This window comes from Abramis brama, assembly GCF_963993115.1.
Source record: "Abramis brama genome assembly, chromosome: 7".
Lineage (NCBI taxonomy): Eukaryota > Metazoa > Chordata > Actinopteri > Cypriniformes > Leuciscidae > Abramis > Abramis brama.
The window spans coordinates 21,615,576-21,633,231 of NC_139969.1; the positions used below are offsets into that span (position 1 = coordinate 21,615,576).

A 17,656-nucleotide genomic window follows, 5' to 3' on the forward strand; every position below is an offset into this window, starting at 1 on the left:
ATAATAATAATAATAATAATTATATATATATATTTGTGTGTGTGTGTGTGTGTGTGTGTGTGTGTGTGTGTGTGCACGTGTGCGCATGTGCTGTGACGTAGTTATTCTGGTTTATTTCTTTTATCTTTTGGCTAGTAGAATTTCTGAGTGGCCGGTAACAAACATTTAGTGAGTGAAAAAGTTCATTTCAAACCCTGGACACAGTACACAGTGCAAAGATAACTCTAGCTCTACCGCTACCTGCCTTTAGTCCCAAATGATAAACCTTCTCTGGAATTCATTGCCTTCAGCCTCAGAGTAATATATCCATCAAACCACCTATATCCTAGAAAAAAACTATATTCTTGCTGAATTTTAGATCATCTTCATATTCAGACATCCTGCTCCAGAGTTTTATACACTTCCCAAAGCCATCAACTAGAGGCCTTCATCTCGCCTCAGCCTGATACATTTCTACCCACCAATAGTCTCTGTTTTTTGGCATCCCGACCTCCTGGGAGGATTCAGGCCTGCCGTGTTCAGACATTGATTGAAAAATGTTTTTCTTTCTGAGCAGAGACCATGTAAATGTCAACCAAAACTTGAAAAAGGATGACTGATCCAAGCATGAAATCATCATTATCTGCAAAGCACAGACCGATAGTCTTTGGATTAGGGAAATTCAGTGATTACAACAGAGAGGTGCTGCTGCTCTTTCCAAAACTGAGGAGTTGGAACATGAGCTTAAAAGCAGCCAATGTAAAGCTACAGTTTTAATATTGAAAGGCACTCATAGAAGAGACAATATTTTGTTAAATCTTCTCAGTTTATCACAGGCCATTATTATAATGGGATTTTCATCCATTAGTATAAAGTCAGTTTATATCTTTTATATAATAGTTTCTAAGTGACACCATCAACTTAGATGAAGCAACATTTCATAGGTCAGGCTAAAAAGGGTTACTTAAAGCATTAATTTACCCTTGAGTTAATTACAATTTTATCAAATATTAATGGATAATTAATCATAAATGGATTAATGTCATTAATTCTGAGACACATTACATGTCATGCATCATATATCAGGATCTTTTCTGAAGACCTCAGTGGAGCACGCTTACCGCCAGCCTGACTTTGAATCAGATAGAGTGTTTGAGTGAAGATATTTTTGCATTAAGCCTGAAAAGATTATTCTTTACTTGTGATGTCCTTTGCACGTTTCAAACGCTATCAGTCAACATTCTGAGAGCAGCTTTGCATACGAAACGTCTAGATGAGGTCGGGCAGAGCGGGCTGCATATGCCAAGCTGTATAGAGAGAGGATTTCAGTGCATTTCAGGCTGACTGTGTATGGCAGCTCTCGCTGCCTACTGCTTTCCTTGCTAATTGAGCAAATCGCAGCGTACGCCTCACGGAAGTAATGCTAATGAACTTCTTAGCGATCCGAAAATTTAACACGGCTCTGTACATTTATGTACATCACAGTTAAAAGGATTTTTGAACAGAGAAGAATTCAGGATTCAGAGCAAAATGTTGGTTTAAACAAATCGCTTCCATGGCATGCATACTTTTAGTGGAGATTTACTGTAACCGAGGAGCTCGTTTGTTATTGCCTTTTAGCTCTCTTATTTTGGTAGAGGTGTCAGAGGCCGTTTGGCATCTAATCTGTGTCCGTTTCTATCTGGGGATGAGGTCTCCTCTGGCCATCAGTGCACTAATAGCATTCAAACTCTTGTTACAATTAAACAGAAAACTTAATGTTAACCTTTTCTTATCAGGCTGACTTAACAAAAGTCAATTAAGTAGGCACTTTTTGGATGAGCAGTCGGGACATATAATTAGATTTTCATTATACTTTTATTTTGACTTTAGATAATTATTTAGATAATTTGCTCAAAGTTATCTAATTATGATATTCTTATATTAAATTTATAATTTTATCAGTGCTCTCTAAATTTAAACTTTTAGTGTCACTATATAATTAAGATAAGAACTAAAAAATGTGAAATATTTTGTGTATTGGGTAGCTTATTACCAGTATTAGGGGTGTAACGGTACATAAACATAACGGTTCGGTGCGTACCTCGGTTTTGAAGACACGGTTCGGTACGGGTTCCATTACAGCAGGGGGAACATAAAATTGTTTTTGTTTTTTACTGGTTTTTTTTTTTTAAACAAATGTGTCTCTGTTTTTAAATAAATTCAAATATAATAAAAAATTTCTTAAGGATAAAAAAATCTCTCTCTATCAGCTAATGCTGTAATCTATATAGGGAGCCCTTACTTACACATTTCTATAATATTAAAAGTTTCAATTAACAACAGAGCCCAAACATATTTTAGATATAATAATCAACACTCAAATAAAATAGAACCATGTAAACTGCACACAAGGCAGGTAAATATAATGAATAGGCTAATATATTGCATATACGAAATGTTACTCTCTAGAGTTCATTTCTCTAGCGAACTAACATGCTGTCGACAGTAAATGCCTGAGGTAAATGTAATGCTACGTGAGATATTATTCTTAAGCTGTTTTATTGATATATTTTTGCAGGTGAAACACTAGTTGATATAAATATCAATACTAGTATAAAAATATCAATCGATCATCTGCCTCTTTCTCTTCTTTTTACTGGTAGTAAACAGCGTTGCATTACTGCATGTGCCCCCTTCTGGTGTGGATCGCCTGTGACCGTCTGTATTCGTCGTCTGACTGTATTTACCGAATCGTGACATCCATACCGTGACGGTTCGGGACGAATACATGTACACCCCTAATTAGTATGTAACATTTATAGAGACAAAAATTAACTTTTTTGTACATTTGGATAGATGCTGAAAAGTATTTACTTACACGCAGGTGCAGAACACATGTGATAGTTAATCCTTTTGGTGTGTTCAGGAGCAGTTTTTTGGCCGAGACGTAGCTGACAAAAGGCAACAACACAGTCAGCTTTCGTCGCCGCTAGTTCTTTAATGTAGGCTTGGTGTGTGCTCTAGGTGCTGTCCGCTAGAGCCCGGGAGGATGCAACACTCCTGCAGGCACTCCTAAACGGCACAGCACACCTTGGGCCTGGTATGCCAAAGCAATGGCATCCACGATCCAGTGGGCCATCCTCTGTTTGGAGAAAGCCTTCCCCTTCTGCTGTCCCCCAAAACAGCTGCTCAGAGCTTCTGAAACTCTGTGTGTGGTCCAAGTAAACAAGCAGGACTGGACACAGCCATGACAAGGCTGGGTCTGCCTAATCCCGAGGCAGCGATTCACCACTTGGTACCTAAAAGGCCCAGCAAGACCACAGAGAGATTCAACCTCCTGGCGCCTCTGAGGAACCTGATGATCAGGTCATGCTTCCCTAGAGACTTACCATCCACTGTGTCATGATGTGCCGTTATTCAAGGTGGAAGGGGCCAGCCGGCCCTCCAACTTCTCTTGCAGGAAGGAAAGCACTGACCCGACTGTGTATGTCTGTAGGTCTTCTCCTTGGGAACAACAAATGTTCACGAACAGACTCCACTTCAAAGCATAGTATACAGAGTTTAATATGTATACAGCATACAGCCTGCATACTGGCTTGAGTGATTGTGTCTATCACTGCTGGTGATAAGCCAATAAGGTCTACCCTGTCCCATCCAGGGACCAGATGTGGAGGTTCCAGAGGGCTGTCGGAAGGAGAATGAGTGCTGCGAACCAAGTCTGGGTGGGCCAGTACAGTGCAGCCAACAAGACATGTTCTCTGTCCTCCCTGACTTTGCACAACATCTGTATAATCTGGAACAGACAGTAAAAGGTGCCATCCACGATTTTGCCAGCTCTTCATGCACTTTCAGGAAGAAGGGCACTGGGGCTGGGCGCAGCTGTGAGTCGCACTCCAAGCCCAAATACCAGTCATCCAACCATGAATGCTCGGGACAGGGTGGAAGATTCCACTCCAGCCCGATGGGGAAAATGCATACAGCGCATGCAAATTCCACTCGCCAATTTTTATTGGCCTTTTCTCAAAGTATCAGAGGTGTTTGGGGCTCCCAAGTGTGACCCCTAGTGTCAGTCATCGACACCACATCGAAGTGACTGACAGATAGGGAATTTAAGTTGTTAATCACCGGGATACTCTGTGAAGCCAATGAGCATTTTATATCACTGGAACTTTGTCACAAACTTCCATCGATTTGGATTACATTGCACAAATAAAATGGATTATTTTTAGGATCATTTTATGTTGCGCTTTTTGTGTATTTTCATTTTTTTTAATTTTTTTTAGTCACAGCATATTGATAAAATGCCTTTTTTGCCCCACGACAAACAAAATAAATTTTCTTGTTTAATATTATGTAATTCTTTGAAATTAGTTTGCACCAGAAGTCTCACTGAAACTAATGAAATGTCATAATTTAAATGAGGTAAACGAGTCAACTGCATAAAATAAATGAGACTTAAAACATGATATAATTTATCATAAATGCAACCGAATCAGCTGATTAATTCCATGCATTCAGTATTAAATTAAAGTTCGTAAACATTTGCACTTCAGTAAAGTTGCTGTTTTGTAGATAATTTATGTTTTAGATTATGTCAGTACATCAACATGGTACATTTCACTGTCTATGCAAACGTAAATGTACGTGTGGTAGAACCACACTTTATGTAAAATACACATGAATACTTGTGAGATCATGTTGGATTATCCCATTATATGTAGATATACCGTATTAGAGCTGCACCATAATGGTTAAACTGATAATAACGATTTGCTCAAATTATAATCAGCTACAGTTAGTCCAAACAAGCTACAGTTAGTCCAAAATGCAGCTGCTAGAGTTCTTACTAGGTCAAGGAAATATGATCATATAACACCAATTCTATCATCTCTACATTGGTTACCTATAAAGTTCCGTATCAATTACAAAGTATTACTAATGACCTATAAAGCCCTAAATGGTTTAGCTCCTGGGTATTTAACGGAACTTCTATCGCCCTACAATCCATCGCGCTCTTTAAAATCACTAAATTCGAGGCTTCTGGTCATTCCTAGGATATCTAAGTCCACTAAAGGAGGGAGGGCATTTTCACATTTAGCTCCTAAACTGTGGAATGGCCTTCCTGATATTGTTCGAGGCTCAGACTTGCTGTCCCAGTTTAAAACTAGATTAAAGACGCATTTCTTTAGCCAAGCATTCACATAATACTTACCTTTTATACTACAGTTGAATCAGATTGAATGCATTATTTTTATGAACAGCAGCTACGCTAATTATTTCCCATCTGCTTTTCTGTTGTTATCTCGGGACGCTAAACAATATGTATTGTGAAAAGCGCTATACAAATAAATTTGAACTGAATTGAATTGAATAATCACGATAATTCTCATTGAATAATCCCATATTCAATGGTGGCACATATACTTAATTTAACCTAACCCTAGCGACAGCTCATTACACTGTCAATCCATATGCATGGTTTTGGTGAGCGCTTTGTAATTTGTTGTATGACATTTTCATTTGAGCAGAATATCGCAATGGTACGGAGCCCCTAAAGGGATATGGTGATGGTAAAAATTTGGGATGGCTTTTGCGTTCTCAGACAGCAACATAGTGTCGGCCCAGATCCGGCCCACATCTGGTACGTGTGGATTCTATGTGTACCAGATGTGGACCGGATCTGGGCCGACACTATGTTCCCTCGCAAAGGTATTACAATATTTGCGTTCCCTCGCAAAACTGTTGTGAGCTCGGACAAACACTTGTTTATTGTACCGCTGGCAGTGTTTCAAACAGCGCCGTACGTTAACAATGGAGCGTTTCACAGTGTTTGAACTTGGACTCAAATACAAAGAAATGCGGTCAAGTGAGTGCTTAGGAGTTCAGTAAAGTTGGCAATGTATAAGTGATATATATAAGTGAAAAGAAAAATAAGACATATTATATGCAAGTTACTTTTCCTTACTATCTACGAGCTATTCAAAAATAGCTTGATGGATTTCCAGTGGAATAAAATATGATGTCTAGTGAATGAAGAGTTAAAGACTGTGATACATGTTTGGCATAAAACTAAATCTATTTCTAACTGTAAAAGGATTTTTCTTCAGCAATAGTTTAACCTGTCAATGCTTTGCATTATCCACATACAGGGCATCTAAACCCTCATTAAATCATGATCAGTGAATGATTCATTATTAATAGCAACCGATGTTCCAGTGTTTCATTATGCCTATGGATTCAAAGGTGAAGCTGTAAATAAACACACGCAGTTGACGCCTGCTCCCTTAGTCCTTTGTGTCATCTATATGAGGGGAAAATAATGTTATAGGAGATGTCAAGGCAATGCAGGTCATGTTTTCCGATTCCCTTGAAATGGGAAATGAAAAAAAAAGAAAAGAAAAGAAAAAGATGAAAGTTAACAAGAATTCTGATAGCCAAGCAATGTGCATTTAGGGGGCTGGACAACCTTGCAAGAAGGTGCAGGGAGGCACAAAAGGTAATTCAGCACAATGTCTGCAATCATCAGCAACACACAGCCAACAGTAAGTGAGTCTGACAGAGCTGAATAAACACTTCCACACGGCTGTCTCTGTGTATCCCCGGTTAACACTGAGAGTATCTTTAGAGACAAGCTCCATATTGCACTGCAACTGCAAAAACATTCAAAGCTAGAGGACGACCCAGCTTCAGGCACTTTACAAGACTGGGAAACAAGTTATCCAACTGAGGGTGGAAATTAATCAATCTGTAGGTTAAAGATTCAAAGCAAAACTGTGGCTGTTATTGTTTTTCTTTCACTGGTTCTCAACTGGCATTAAAAACAATAAAAGCTTGAACAAGTGTTATGAATCTTAAAATTGGTCATAAAATAAGTTGAACTACTGTAAAAGTGCTGTTGTTGTTTTAAAGAATATTCTGGGTTCAATACAAATTAACCTCAACCATCAGCACTAGTGCTATAATGTGGATTAACAATTAATTGCCTTAAAAATTGACTTTTTGCTCGTTTAAAAAAAAAAAAAAAAAAAAGATTATATATATATATATATATATATATATATATATGGGTTACAGTGAGAAACTTGATTGAGGCCAACCCATATAGCCATAATATGTAAACATTATGCGCCTTCACATGATTTTAGTGTGACAAATTTTCACTAAACTAACCTTATTTTTTTTTCTTCCAGATTTGTTTATTGGTTTTAAGTTAAGTCTTAACAGCAGAGATTATCTTTACTGCTTGGTTTATAACTTCTGTTCAAGTTATATCAAATTTTACTTTGTTGCCATGAAAATGTAATGCCTATATTCTTAAAACCATAAAAATAACAAGAACAACTTTGCCACTCAAATAATACAGATTTAACAGGAAAAAAACAATGGTATTTTATAAATTGATAAGCTTTATTTATACATTCTTCAGAAATAAGCCCTGTTCACTTCCATAGAAATGAACAGGGCCAATCTCCATTTTTTTAAAGGGACAAGTCAAAAAAATTTTTAGTGGTAGACATCATGGCACAAATGCTGCTGATTGAGCTTAACTTGTTCTACACCCGGAATTCCTTTAAAGCCCGGGACACACCAAGCCAACGTAAAAAGAACTGTGTTGTTGCCCCTTGTCGGCTACGTTTCATCCAAAAACCTGCGCTTGAACACAAGTCAATTGCAAGTCAATATCTGTCTTTATCAGCAGGTCAGTCAATTTTCATCATTCAAAAAGGGAAACCGAAACTAGGACTGCAGATATACAAACTGTAAATAAAGCAGCACTTGCTTACCATTTTGAATATCAATCACGCTGATCTCTTTCTTCATTCCTGTCGGCTCATGTTATTATGAAAATATTTGTGCACTCGAAATGCTCAGGTACGATGCCAAAATTATAACAGCCTTCTGTCTGTACGGTCTTGACTTCTTTGCTTGCTTTCATCACTTTTGCTTTTATTCTCGTGCACTGACTCGTTCGCTAAGCTGAACAGGCAATCAGAGTTCTCTCCCCTATGGCCTAACGCTGATTCGGCCCAAAAAAAAAAAAAAACGACGCCGTCCGACTAGAGCCAAGCGGTGAGGAACACACCGAAACAACTAAGCCAACCAATGCTCAAAAACTAACCAACGGCAGACCGTTGGCTTGGTGTGTCCCAGCCTAAAGTGCAGGGCTGTGTTTTATAAACAGATGCAAGTAAAAAAAAAAAAAGGCCAAATCTCTTCCACAGAAAGTGAAAATCCTCACTTACAGCTTAAATGAAGCGGAGGCATTTTTGTGCAGATGGGCAGGAGACTTTGCTCTGATCAGAAGTGCATGCATAGTTATTAATAAGCATAATAGCAGAGCTGCGTTTGCATGCCTCATGATGGGAATGGTTGTCACATCTTCTGCCTTGTTATCCAGCCCAAGTCTTTTTTCTATCCCTTCAAAAAAGGGGAAGATAATTGAAACATAATCATGAGAGAGTTGGGTGAAAGAGATAAGACAAAACTAATGGAAATAAAAAGAAGGAGGAGACGAGATGGAAAATGACTTACAGAGAGACTTTGACACACAGAAAGGGAACTTTGCATCAAAAGTACCCATAGTGCTAAACTGTAATACCCGCTTATGCAAATCTATCCCCTATTCAGAATAGATGCCGTTTGCAGGTTCCCATGCCAAAACGAACAGACGCTGCTGTTTCTCTCTGTGTTTTCTTAACCGGCTCTGTCATCAAAGCAATCATCAGAGAGGCTATAGAGATTGCAGATTGAGATATAGACCCTAACCAGAGCCAAGCTACAGAGTGAATCCTTCAAAGGAAAATTTATTTAAAATGTCTGTTAACTGATAAAAAGATCAACAGACTGTTCATTGTTTTTCTATGAGCAGTAGAGTACGCTATGACTAGGACAATGAAAACAGCAACAATATTCATTCCATGACAAAACAAGAATTAGCCACTCTGGAGAGGAATCTTTGGCATTCGATGCAGCCTGGTCAGCGCTGTGCCCACCGTAATGCTGCCAACAGCCAAAATAAAGACAATGAATCATTTCTGCCATGAGATCTGAACGCCAGTGAGATTTGTTCAGTGAGACACACTATTCAGAAGTTGGGTGAAAACTCAATCACGCTATATTGAGAGATCAGGCACCACTTCAAAGCTCACCTCGGGCAGAGAGAGGGTTGAATTTTCAAAGACACGTTTTAGAGTAGAAATAAGTTATAAGGTCGGGGTAGTGTCATATGTACCTCGGGGTGCAATCGTGCCACTTATTGGAAACAGACCTTCAGATTCAATTAAACTCTCATATTCTTTGCAGGCACATCAAAATGGATAAAAAAAATTGTTTATAAGAAGAGGGCTCCAACCCAGAGCATCCAAAAAAACATCCCTCAGCTTACTTGCTCAATTAGTTTTGATGGGTCAGAGCATTCTCGGCTTACAGTATATGGGCATTAACCCAAATCCAGGCGGTATTAAACCACATACGCGGCTTGTTAAATCGTATGAATGTGCTTGGGTGCTGTAACATTAAGTGCCTGGCAACACTGAGCCATCTCGGCCCCGTGAGCGCAGCTTGCAGAATTCTTCCTCACCTGGCTGATGCACCACGTTCTTCCCGCATCCTTACTGTCACAGACCTCAGCGGCCCATCTGTGCTTATCTCAACCCTGCACATGTGGGAGATTACAGACCATCTCCTTCAGGTATTTCACACTTTATTTACACCCTCTGCCTCCATAATGGAGCGATCCAGGCTGCAGACAATCATAGCAGCAATGCACCGATGATCAGCATTGTACCGGCTGGGAATAGGTGGTGACTTGCGTGCATGTGTGCACATCAACAGAGGGAGTGTAGACCACCTCTATGACTAATAAGTGCTTGCTCTCCAGGTGCTTTTGGAAATATGTATTTTGTGCAGTGCACAAAAATGGGTAATGTTGTAAGGTTTACTTCAGCTATGCATTTTACACACTACACTGCGCATACAAATAACAGACAAGAAGGTTTTGTGCTCATATTCCTTAAAATTCCATTTTAACACAATATGAAGGCACTCCATTTTACAATGCGAGTTCTGATAATGCATCTACTGTTGCATCTATTTCTTTGACTAAGGGGCCAGTTCACACAGTGTTTTTGCATTCTACTGTGAAGTTTTTCCATTGTTTTTCTTTGTAAACGTGCTAGACAGGTGTGTTTGACCATTGTGCTCCTGTCTCTTGCAGCGTCTTGCACATGGCACTGCGTTCTAAAAATGTGGTGCTCAAGATAAAAAATATCAACTTTTACACTGCCCTTCATCTCGCTTGTCAAAAAACACTGATCAAGACATTGATTTATACAGTAACAAAACAAGTGACTCTCTTAATGGGCGAGTAATTGAATTATTCGCTCAACTGATTAATTCAGGAATGAAACAAGTGACTGGCTACATCCGAAATCACATACTTCCCTACTATATACAGTAGTAAGCGAAAAACAGTATGTGACAAAAGTAGTACGTAAAAATTCACAGTGTAAAATAATAGGCAAAAAGTACCCGGATGACTTCCTTCTTCCGGCGAGAATCTGAAGTGTGCATTCGATGGACACTTTACTATCCCATGAGGCCACAGAAGAGGATTTATGAATGGCGGTGAAGAGACGCAACTGATGCTGGTAGGTTACATGATAATTTGTTTATTTATTTGATAAACAAATTATCATGTGACCTACCAGCGTCAGTTGCGTCTCTTCACCGCCATTCATAAATCCTCTTCTGTGGCTTCATGTAGTATGAATGAGGTAGAATGTAGTACGTCCGGATTACATTTATACTACACACATTCATACTATATAGAACATACTTTCTAAGCGGTCGTGAAGTAATTACTGATTCAAAATAAGTGCCTACTGTACTCAAGAGAGTATGCGATTTCGGACACAGCTAATGTATTTTTGAGCAAGTCATTGAATCGTTCACTCAAGCTATTTGTTTACAACACTGATTCATTCCGTAGTGCCACTACTGGTGCTCTGAGACACACAACAACAGATTCTGCTGGTGCTTCTTTTCACACTATTTTCACTAGCGGAGCAAAAATACACAGCTGACAATGTTGTGTCTAAAATGCATATGTAAGTTACTTAACATGATCTTTTTTTATTGAACTGTTGTAAAAATATAGTGCTGTTTGAATATCTGAATATTCTGTAATCTGATGACCGTTATCATGGTCCTCTAACTTAGTGGTTCTCAACCCTAATTTGATAGGAAGACATTCAAAATGTGCACTGTTGAGAACCACTGCTGTGGTTTCAATTTTCCAAAGGTTACTATTTTCAGTGATTACTGCAAGACTGCAATGGCAAAAGGTCATGCTATAAAGTAATGAGGAGGAAATCTTCAAGATAACTGTAGCTTTTTCACAAATTAATGTCTTAATTTAGGTGTACATGCATAAGGTCATTCTGAGTCCACTGTGAATGTTACGACCTGGATTTTAGCTCAAAATTAACATTTGGACAGTCTCAACGGCTCTCTTGAATTAAGGATTCATTAAGCCTAATAACCTTCCAGTGGTTGTCCACTGGTAAGCTAACAAAGAGGCATAATTGAGAAAGGCCTTTGGATTAGAATGTGATTTCATTCAAAGGGACAAAATTAGTTTTGCATGTGCTAATTCCTTTTGTGCTCAGGAATATTTGCTATGGAAGGGAGACAAGTTAATGAGCACTCAAGCATAGATGAGCAGAAGAATTTTCCAGAACGAAACAGGCCCGGCATATTTGGTCAGCAAACAAAATAATTTAAGACACGCTAAGAATATGGTAATCTACTCTGCGTTTGATTTGCTGTGGGGCGAATATAGTCATGGAAATGAAAGAAACTATTTCATTTGAATCAATCAAATTGCAAATTCAGGCTAGTGCTCGGTAAAAGACACCAGTGGATGGCTATTTCGTTCTAGAGAGCCAAAAGGGGAAGATATTCAGCAAGGATAGTGAAAATTACTTTTGAAAAGCGTTCAGACAGCATACTATCCTAGGGGTGGTGTCCTAAAATATATGAACATCCTTGTCCCCATACTGGCCAGGGAAATTTATAGGATTAGATCTATATTTTAATTTGTTAAAGTAATTTGGAAAGTTAACGACTCCACATAGCATGAGCCAAGCCTTGCTCTGTAAAGAAAAAGATGGGCACTAATGATTTCACACTTCCTGAGGGCTGTGTCAAAATGGAGCAATCACAAACATTTTGCTAATAATTTTCATTAATCACAGAAATGGCCTTGTTTATGATTTCGCTCTGGCTAAGAATAACACAATATATGAAGCAGCTTTTACGAGCAGCCAGGTTGTAAATGTACAACGCACAAAAGCCTTTTGACTGACACTTTATAAGATGTAGGATAAATCATGATGTTATGAATGAGCATCTTAAAAGATGAGTCTCACTGCTGACCCGCTATTCATGCCTCTTTATGCAAAATCAGGGGTGCCTTTGTTCCTTTGTGTCCATATGCTGGCAGAGTTTGATGGGAGGAAAATCTTTTGAGGTTTCCCTGCCAGGAGAAACCGCTGCAACTGGCTGCACTGCTGGAGACAGAAACAACTGGTGTGACTGGCATCCGCTCTGGTTGCTGCTTAGAATACTAACGAGAGCCAGCACGCCTCAACCCCGAGCCCTAAACAGTGTAAGGATTGTTCCACTGGAATATATCAAGATCTCTGTGTCCAGCCCCTGGACAAAAGCACCTAAAATATATGCCACAGCTCTAACTCTTAAATATTTTTTCCCTGACTCTTTCTATGTTTTTTTTTTTTTTCAGTATGTAAAATCTGTTTGAGAATAGAGTTTTCTTCCCACCACCATTGTGTAACAATATATTAGGGATTAGGACAACAACAACAAAAACTGGCTAATAATATAATTTGTGGTCAAATTAAGGAATGTCGCATGACAGAACTGGTATCATCTGGTATCTGTCAGCAGGTTTTCTTCCATCTTCATCTACTTTCCAAAAGCATTGCACAAAATGTGCCAAAGGTAGGTCTGTACTGTCTCAACTGTGAGAGTGACAAACACACAAATAGTAGGCTACATATGCTTTTATGTATTTCTATATTTGTTTCCAATTCTATTTGCTGTTTATATGTTTACTATTTTTAATCGAAATGTTTAAAAGGAAATGGGGTGGGAGGTGGTTAATTTTAAGCAATAAATTCGATTCTTAAATGCACTAAATTGTTTGCAATTGGTTTTACAACCTACCCCGATGACTACAGCACTCTTTGTATTTGACATTAATTCACACAGTTTAAGGATACATTTTAGATGTGTAACTATGTTACAGACTAATTTTGGAACATTAAATCAAAGTTTGACAGTGCAAAAAAAAAAAAAAAAAAAGAAAAGAAAAAAAGAAACAGTTACAGACGCGGAAACAAAACACTTCGCGGTTCTCACGCGCTTTTGGATTATGCAGGTTTTGTCTCAATAACAACGAGTGACAGTTGTAACAGGAAGAATAAATGATGAAACAATCGGAAAACAACCGAAATTAGAAAAATGCACATTCGAGACCGAAAACAAGTCCACACACAAGTCAGACAGACGCCAAAACATCGGAACAGTTTGGCCACATCTTCCTCGAAATCTAAGCAGCGCTTTGGATAAAAGTAAAGAAAATGAGTTTGCTGCTCACCTGTGTCTTAAGAGGTTCACCCTGTTCAATGATGCTGATGAAAGGTATTTCCAAAAACGAAGACATGAACTCCACTTGTATGAGCTCCTCGTGGCTCTGAGGGAACGCAAGCACAGCCGAGACTCCCTGAACAACGATATCCTGACACACGCACCTGAACATTGACTCCGGGTCTCCATTTAGCGGTTCTCGGGACAGTACTTCCAAGCTCAAATTGTACGGCAAGAAGTTGTTCCCACTTTGCCGGAGGTGGACCAGGGCGCGGTTGAGGGCGCCCTGTATCCTGGACTGCTGGCGGGTCGGCAGGAGCGCACCCAAGCGCACTGTGTGCCCAATGCGTGCCAGGATGTGACAGGGCTGGGGATGCAGATGACAAGGGTAAATAAACATCTGGAGAGCGACCTGGAGCCCGACATGAAGGTATGCCAAGAATCTGGAGAGCACTAAATTCATCCTGCTCCTTTCGCAACTGGATTGAGGTTTCGTCACAAGATGGCATCGCTCTATTCTTGTCCAATTATTCTTGTCCTTAATGGTTTTACGAGTACGCGGATGCAGCCTCGGTTAAAATGCAAGTAGTGCAACCATTCCGTCTACTCCAAGTGTTGAATGCGAGGAGGTGGTGTGCGCGCCGTTGAGGGAGGAGGTGCTGTGCCACTGGAGATCTTCAGCATCACCGAGCTCGGAGGGAGATCAGTTGTGGCCACGCCAGGTTTGGTAGAAGATCAAATTATGACGAATTATGCTTCCTCAAAGGTCACTTATGCAACATTATTAAAATGTCTTCAAATCTTAACTTCATGGAAAAGTAAAGGGGCACTCAGTAATGTTTGCTTATTAAAAAAGTTAATAATGAAAAATCATTTTACATAATGAAATGATTTTTTTTTTTTTTTTTTTTTTTTAGAAATATCATTAAAATTACATTTAAGAGCACTTTTTCCAGAATTTTTTTTATTTTTATTGTACATGGAGAGGGTCGCCCCCTTTTGGCCGCCGCCATGTTGACATCACATGACCAGTTGTGTCATGTAATTAAGCAAGTTACTGCTATTAAAAATGACAGGAATAATAATACATTTACTGTACTTTATATTGTGCTTTCAGTCAGTGCTTTTTACAGTGAATGAAGCATGAACACAATGGTCACAGTCACCACACTAAAATGCCATCTGCATACCAGCACTAACTATCAACACTGTTCAAAATTGGTGAGATTAAATTCAGGAATGTCGATTATATTGACAATAAGAGAACAGATTATATTTAGTAAAGAACCTGCATGCATCCAAACTGACAGACATCAGTTTAAAGTCCAAAACCACTGGTTATTGGGATGATTAAGAGCCCGCTAAATGTAAAGCTAAAGCAAAAACTGAGAGTGCACATTTAAATTACGATTGCAGGTGCAAAACTCCACTCTCCAGAAGCTGACAAGCAAATTTTTCACAGTTAATGATTTCAGTAAAGTCTTAAAAATAGATGAAGAAGAGGCAGTAATTGCATAGTAATTTCAGACAGTTTGGCATAGTTCAAGGACAATACCCCATTCATAAATGATTTAATGAAATAATAATTGCATGGCAACACAGATGCTCTGTTCGGTATAATTAATTTACAGTGGCCTTTGTTTGCTATTGAACAGTAATCCAAATATATTAACTTGTCACTCTTAGCACAAAACTGAAATACAGTGTAATAGATTTTTTTTCATATTTACAGAGCATTTTAATTTAGTACTATAGTACCGTAGACCGTAGATCTTCCCACAATAGGTGGTTAATATGTTCATTAAAATATTATTTTCTCCTTTAGTAATTAACCATAAAATGTATATCTGCCATAAGCTACTCATTACACAATGCTTCCTTAACAGTAATGTCTAAATAAATGTATGCACATATGCAGTCAACTGAGGAAGGAATGAACATGTGCCCCTTTCACCTCTGTAAATATACACAAGAAATATGAACAATGGAAGTTGATGTAGAAGAAAATAGTTATTTTCAATAGCATTGTCATTTTATCACTATGATCCGATCCTACATAATTTCAGTGCATTTTTCTTTCATGCATCTATAGTTCATTTCCTGTCTGACAAGAAACATATTAGTACTGCAATGCATGAAACAGTTTTTAAGCAATTACTTTAGCATTCTGGAAAGCTTTGCACCCTCAAATCCATTTGCTGGTAATAATAGCTTGGATGTTAAAGACTAATTGAGGATTAGAGACCAATGACTGAGTAAAAAGCATATGAACCATGTCAAAATTCGACAGCATGTCCTTGTGTAGCAAAACTTTTATGTGTGCTACAGACATCACATAGCATGATGGTTTACTCTATATGGCCCATATTACAGTATATGTAACCTCTTTCAGAAACAAACAATATATATTATTTGATCTCTTTTCCTATTCTAGACCACATCTCAATGAACAATGTCTGAAAGTGTCACCAAACAATATATATAATTGAATCTCTTTTCCTGTTCTAAACCACATCTCAATGAACAATGTCTGAACAATGTCACCAAAAACCATTTGCCTTTCTGCTTAATAGGCGTATACTATGATGTCCGTCTGATGTCTGACACTAACATGTAACCAGTGATGCTTGCTTGATTGTTTTTTCAGCTCCAGTGCATACAGATCAACATTTCAGGATATTTCAGAGATGCAGGTGATTTTTAGGGTAAATCAAAATCATTTTACAAGACACCTACACCGTACGCAACTGTCCTGTCCTGACCCATGGATGGCTCCACTTGATTTTCAGCAGAGGTATGCGGTTGTCTTTTACTCACCTTAAAGCAGACTCGCGCGGTGTGGATAAATATTCATATACTGTATGTCCTTCTGATTTTCTTTGAGATGGCTTGTACACTCTTAGAAGAAAAGGTTTTATATAGAGCCTTAAAGGGTTGCTTCATATATAGAGCTTTTTAGGGGTTCCCATGGGATCCCATAATTTGTTTTAAATCTTTTTTTCCCCATTAAATTGTATGAATTAAACAGCTCATAAACATACTTTATCTCTAGAAAAAAAATAGATAATCCTTTAAACATAAAAGTATTATGCAATCATTTAAGAAAGTTCTCCCTTACGGAACCTTTTGGCAAAAAGGTTCTTTAAAGAACCCCATTGAACCTTTTTTAAGTGTGTGTCTCTGGAGCCTTCCAATTGTCAATTGTCTTCAACTTGGTTTAATATATTAATTAATGGATTACACTTTAATCAGGAAACCAATTAAAACACATGTTTATCTCAGAGGGATTACACCCACCTTATGTGAGCGCCAATATAGATAATCCTCCTCAGTCTCTCCCTATGACTTCACTCTGTTATTGTGACATACGCATACATTAGGCATTCCTGAATTTGCACTGTTTGAGATGCAACAGTTGAGTCAATGAGTTCTGAAATTGAATTTTGAGAGGTACCTCAGAAAAAGCCTCTGAGCAGAAGCTCTGCAATTACTGCGTGGATAAATGTAGCATCAGTGCTGTTTCTGTCGAACTGCATGTCGCAGCACTCCATAATCTGCCATAATGTTCTACAGAACAACTCGTACAGGAGAGCAGAGCTTTTAAATATCACTGTGCGGCACCGGCATCTACATTCTAAGCACATCCTACTTGACTAATTTCAGCTCCATATTTTGTGTCCACTAGACAGTTCAGCAGCATGCCGGATGCGGTGAAATATCAGAACACTCTGCGCGAGAGGGAAGGAGCTAAAATGGATAATTCTATTAAAATCTGAAGTGCTATATACTCATATGTTACAAGAGAATTTGCTGGAGGCAAAGCAGTTGACTTTCCTTACTGTGCTAAATTGAAGATCATTCTTGCTTTTGGAAAGCTTGGCACATCTTTCAAATCAAACGAATGTCTGTGTGAAACCGAGAACACTGTAAACCTTATCACTTCACTGACTTGTGTTGGAGATGAAGAGTAATTTAGACTTCAAATTAGGGTCGGGATGCATAAATAGTGAGCGCAAGCTGGTTC

The 17,656-nt window shown here is 38.6% G+C and overlaps 1 protein-coding gene across 1 annotated transcript in view; it reads right to left on the reverse strand.

Moving 5' to 3' along the window:
- grin3ba (glutamate receptor, ionotropic, N-methyl-D-aspartate 3Ba) overlaps window positions 1-14,145 on the reverse strand; it is a 48,782-nt gene extending 34,637 nt beyond the window's left edge. The window contains exon 1 of the mRNA XM_084118886.1: window positions 13,643-14,145. Coding sequence (XP_083975012.1) covers window positions 13,643-14,095 — 453 coding nt within the window. The 5' untranslated portion in view covers window positions 14,096-14,145. The remainder of the gene's footprint in view (window positions 1-13,642) is intronic.
- Window positions 14,146-17,656: the final 3,511 nt, after the last annotated feature.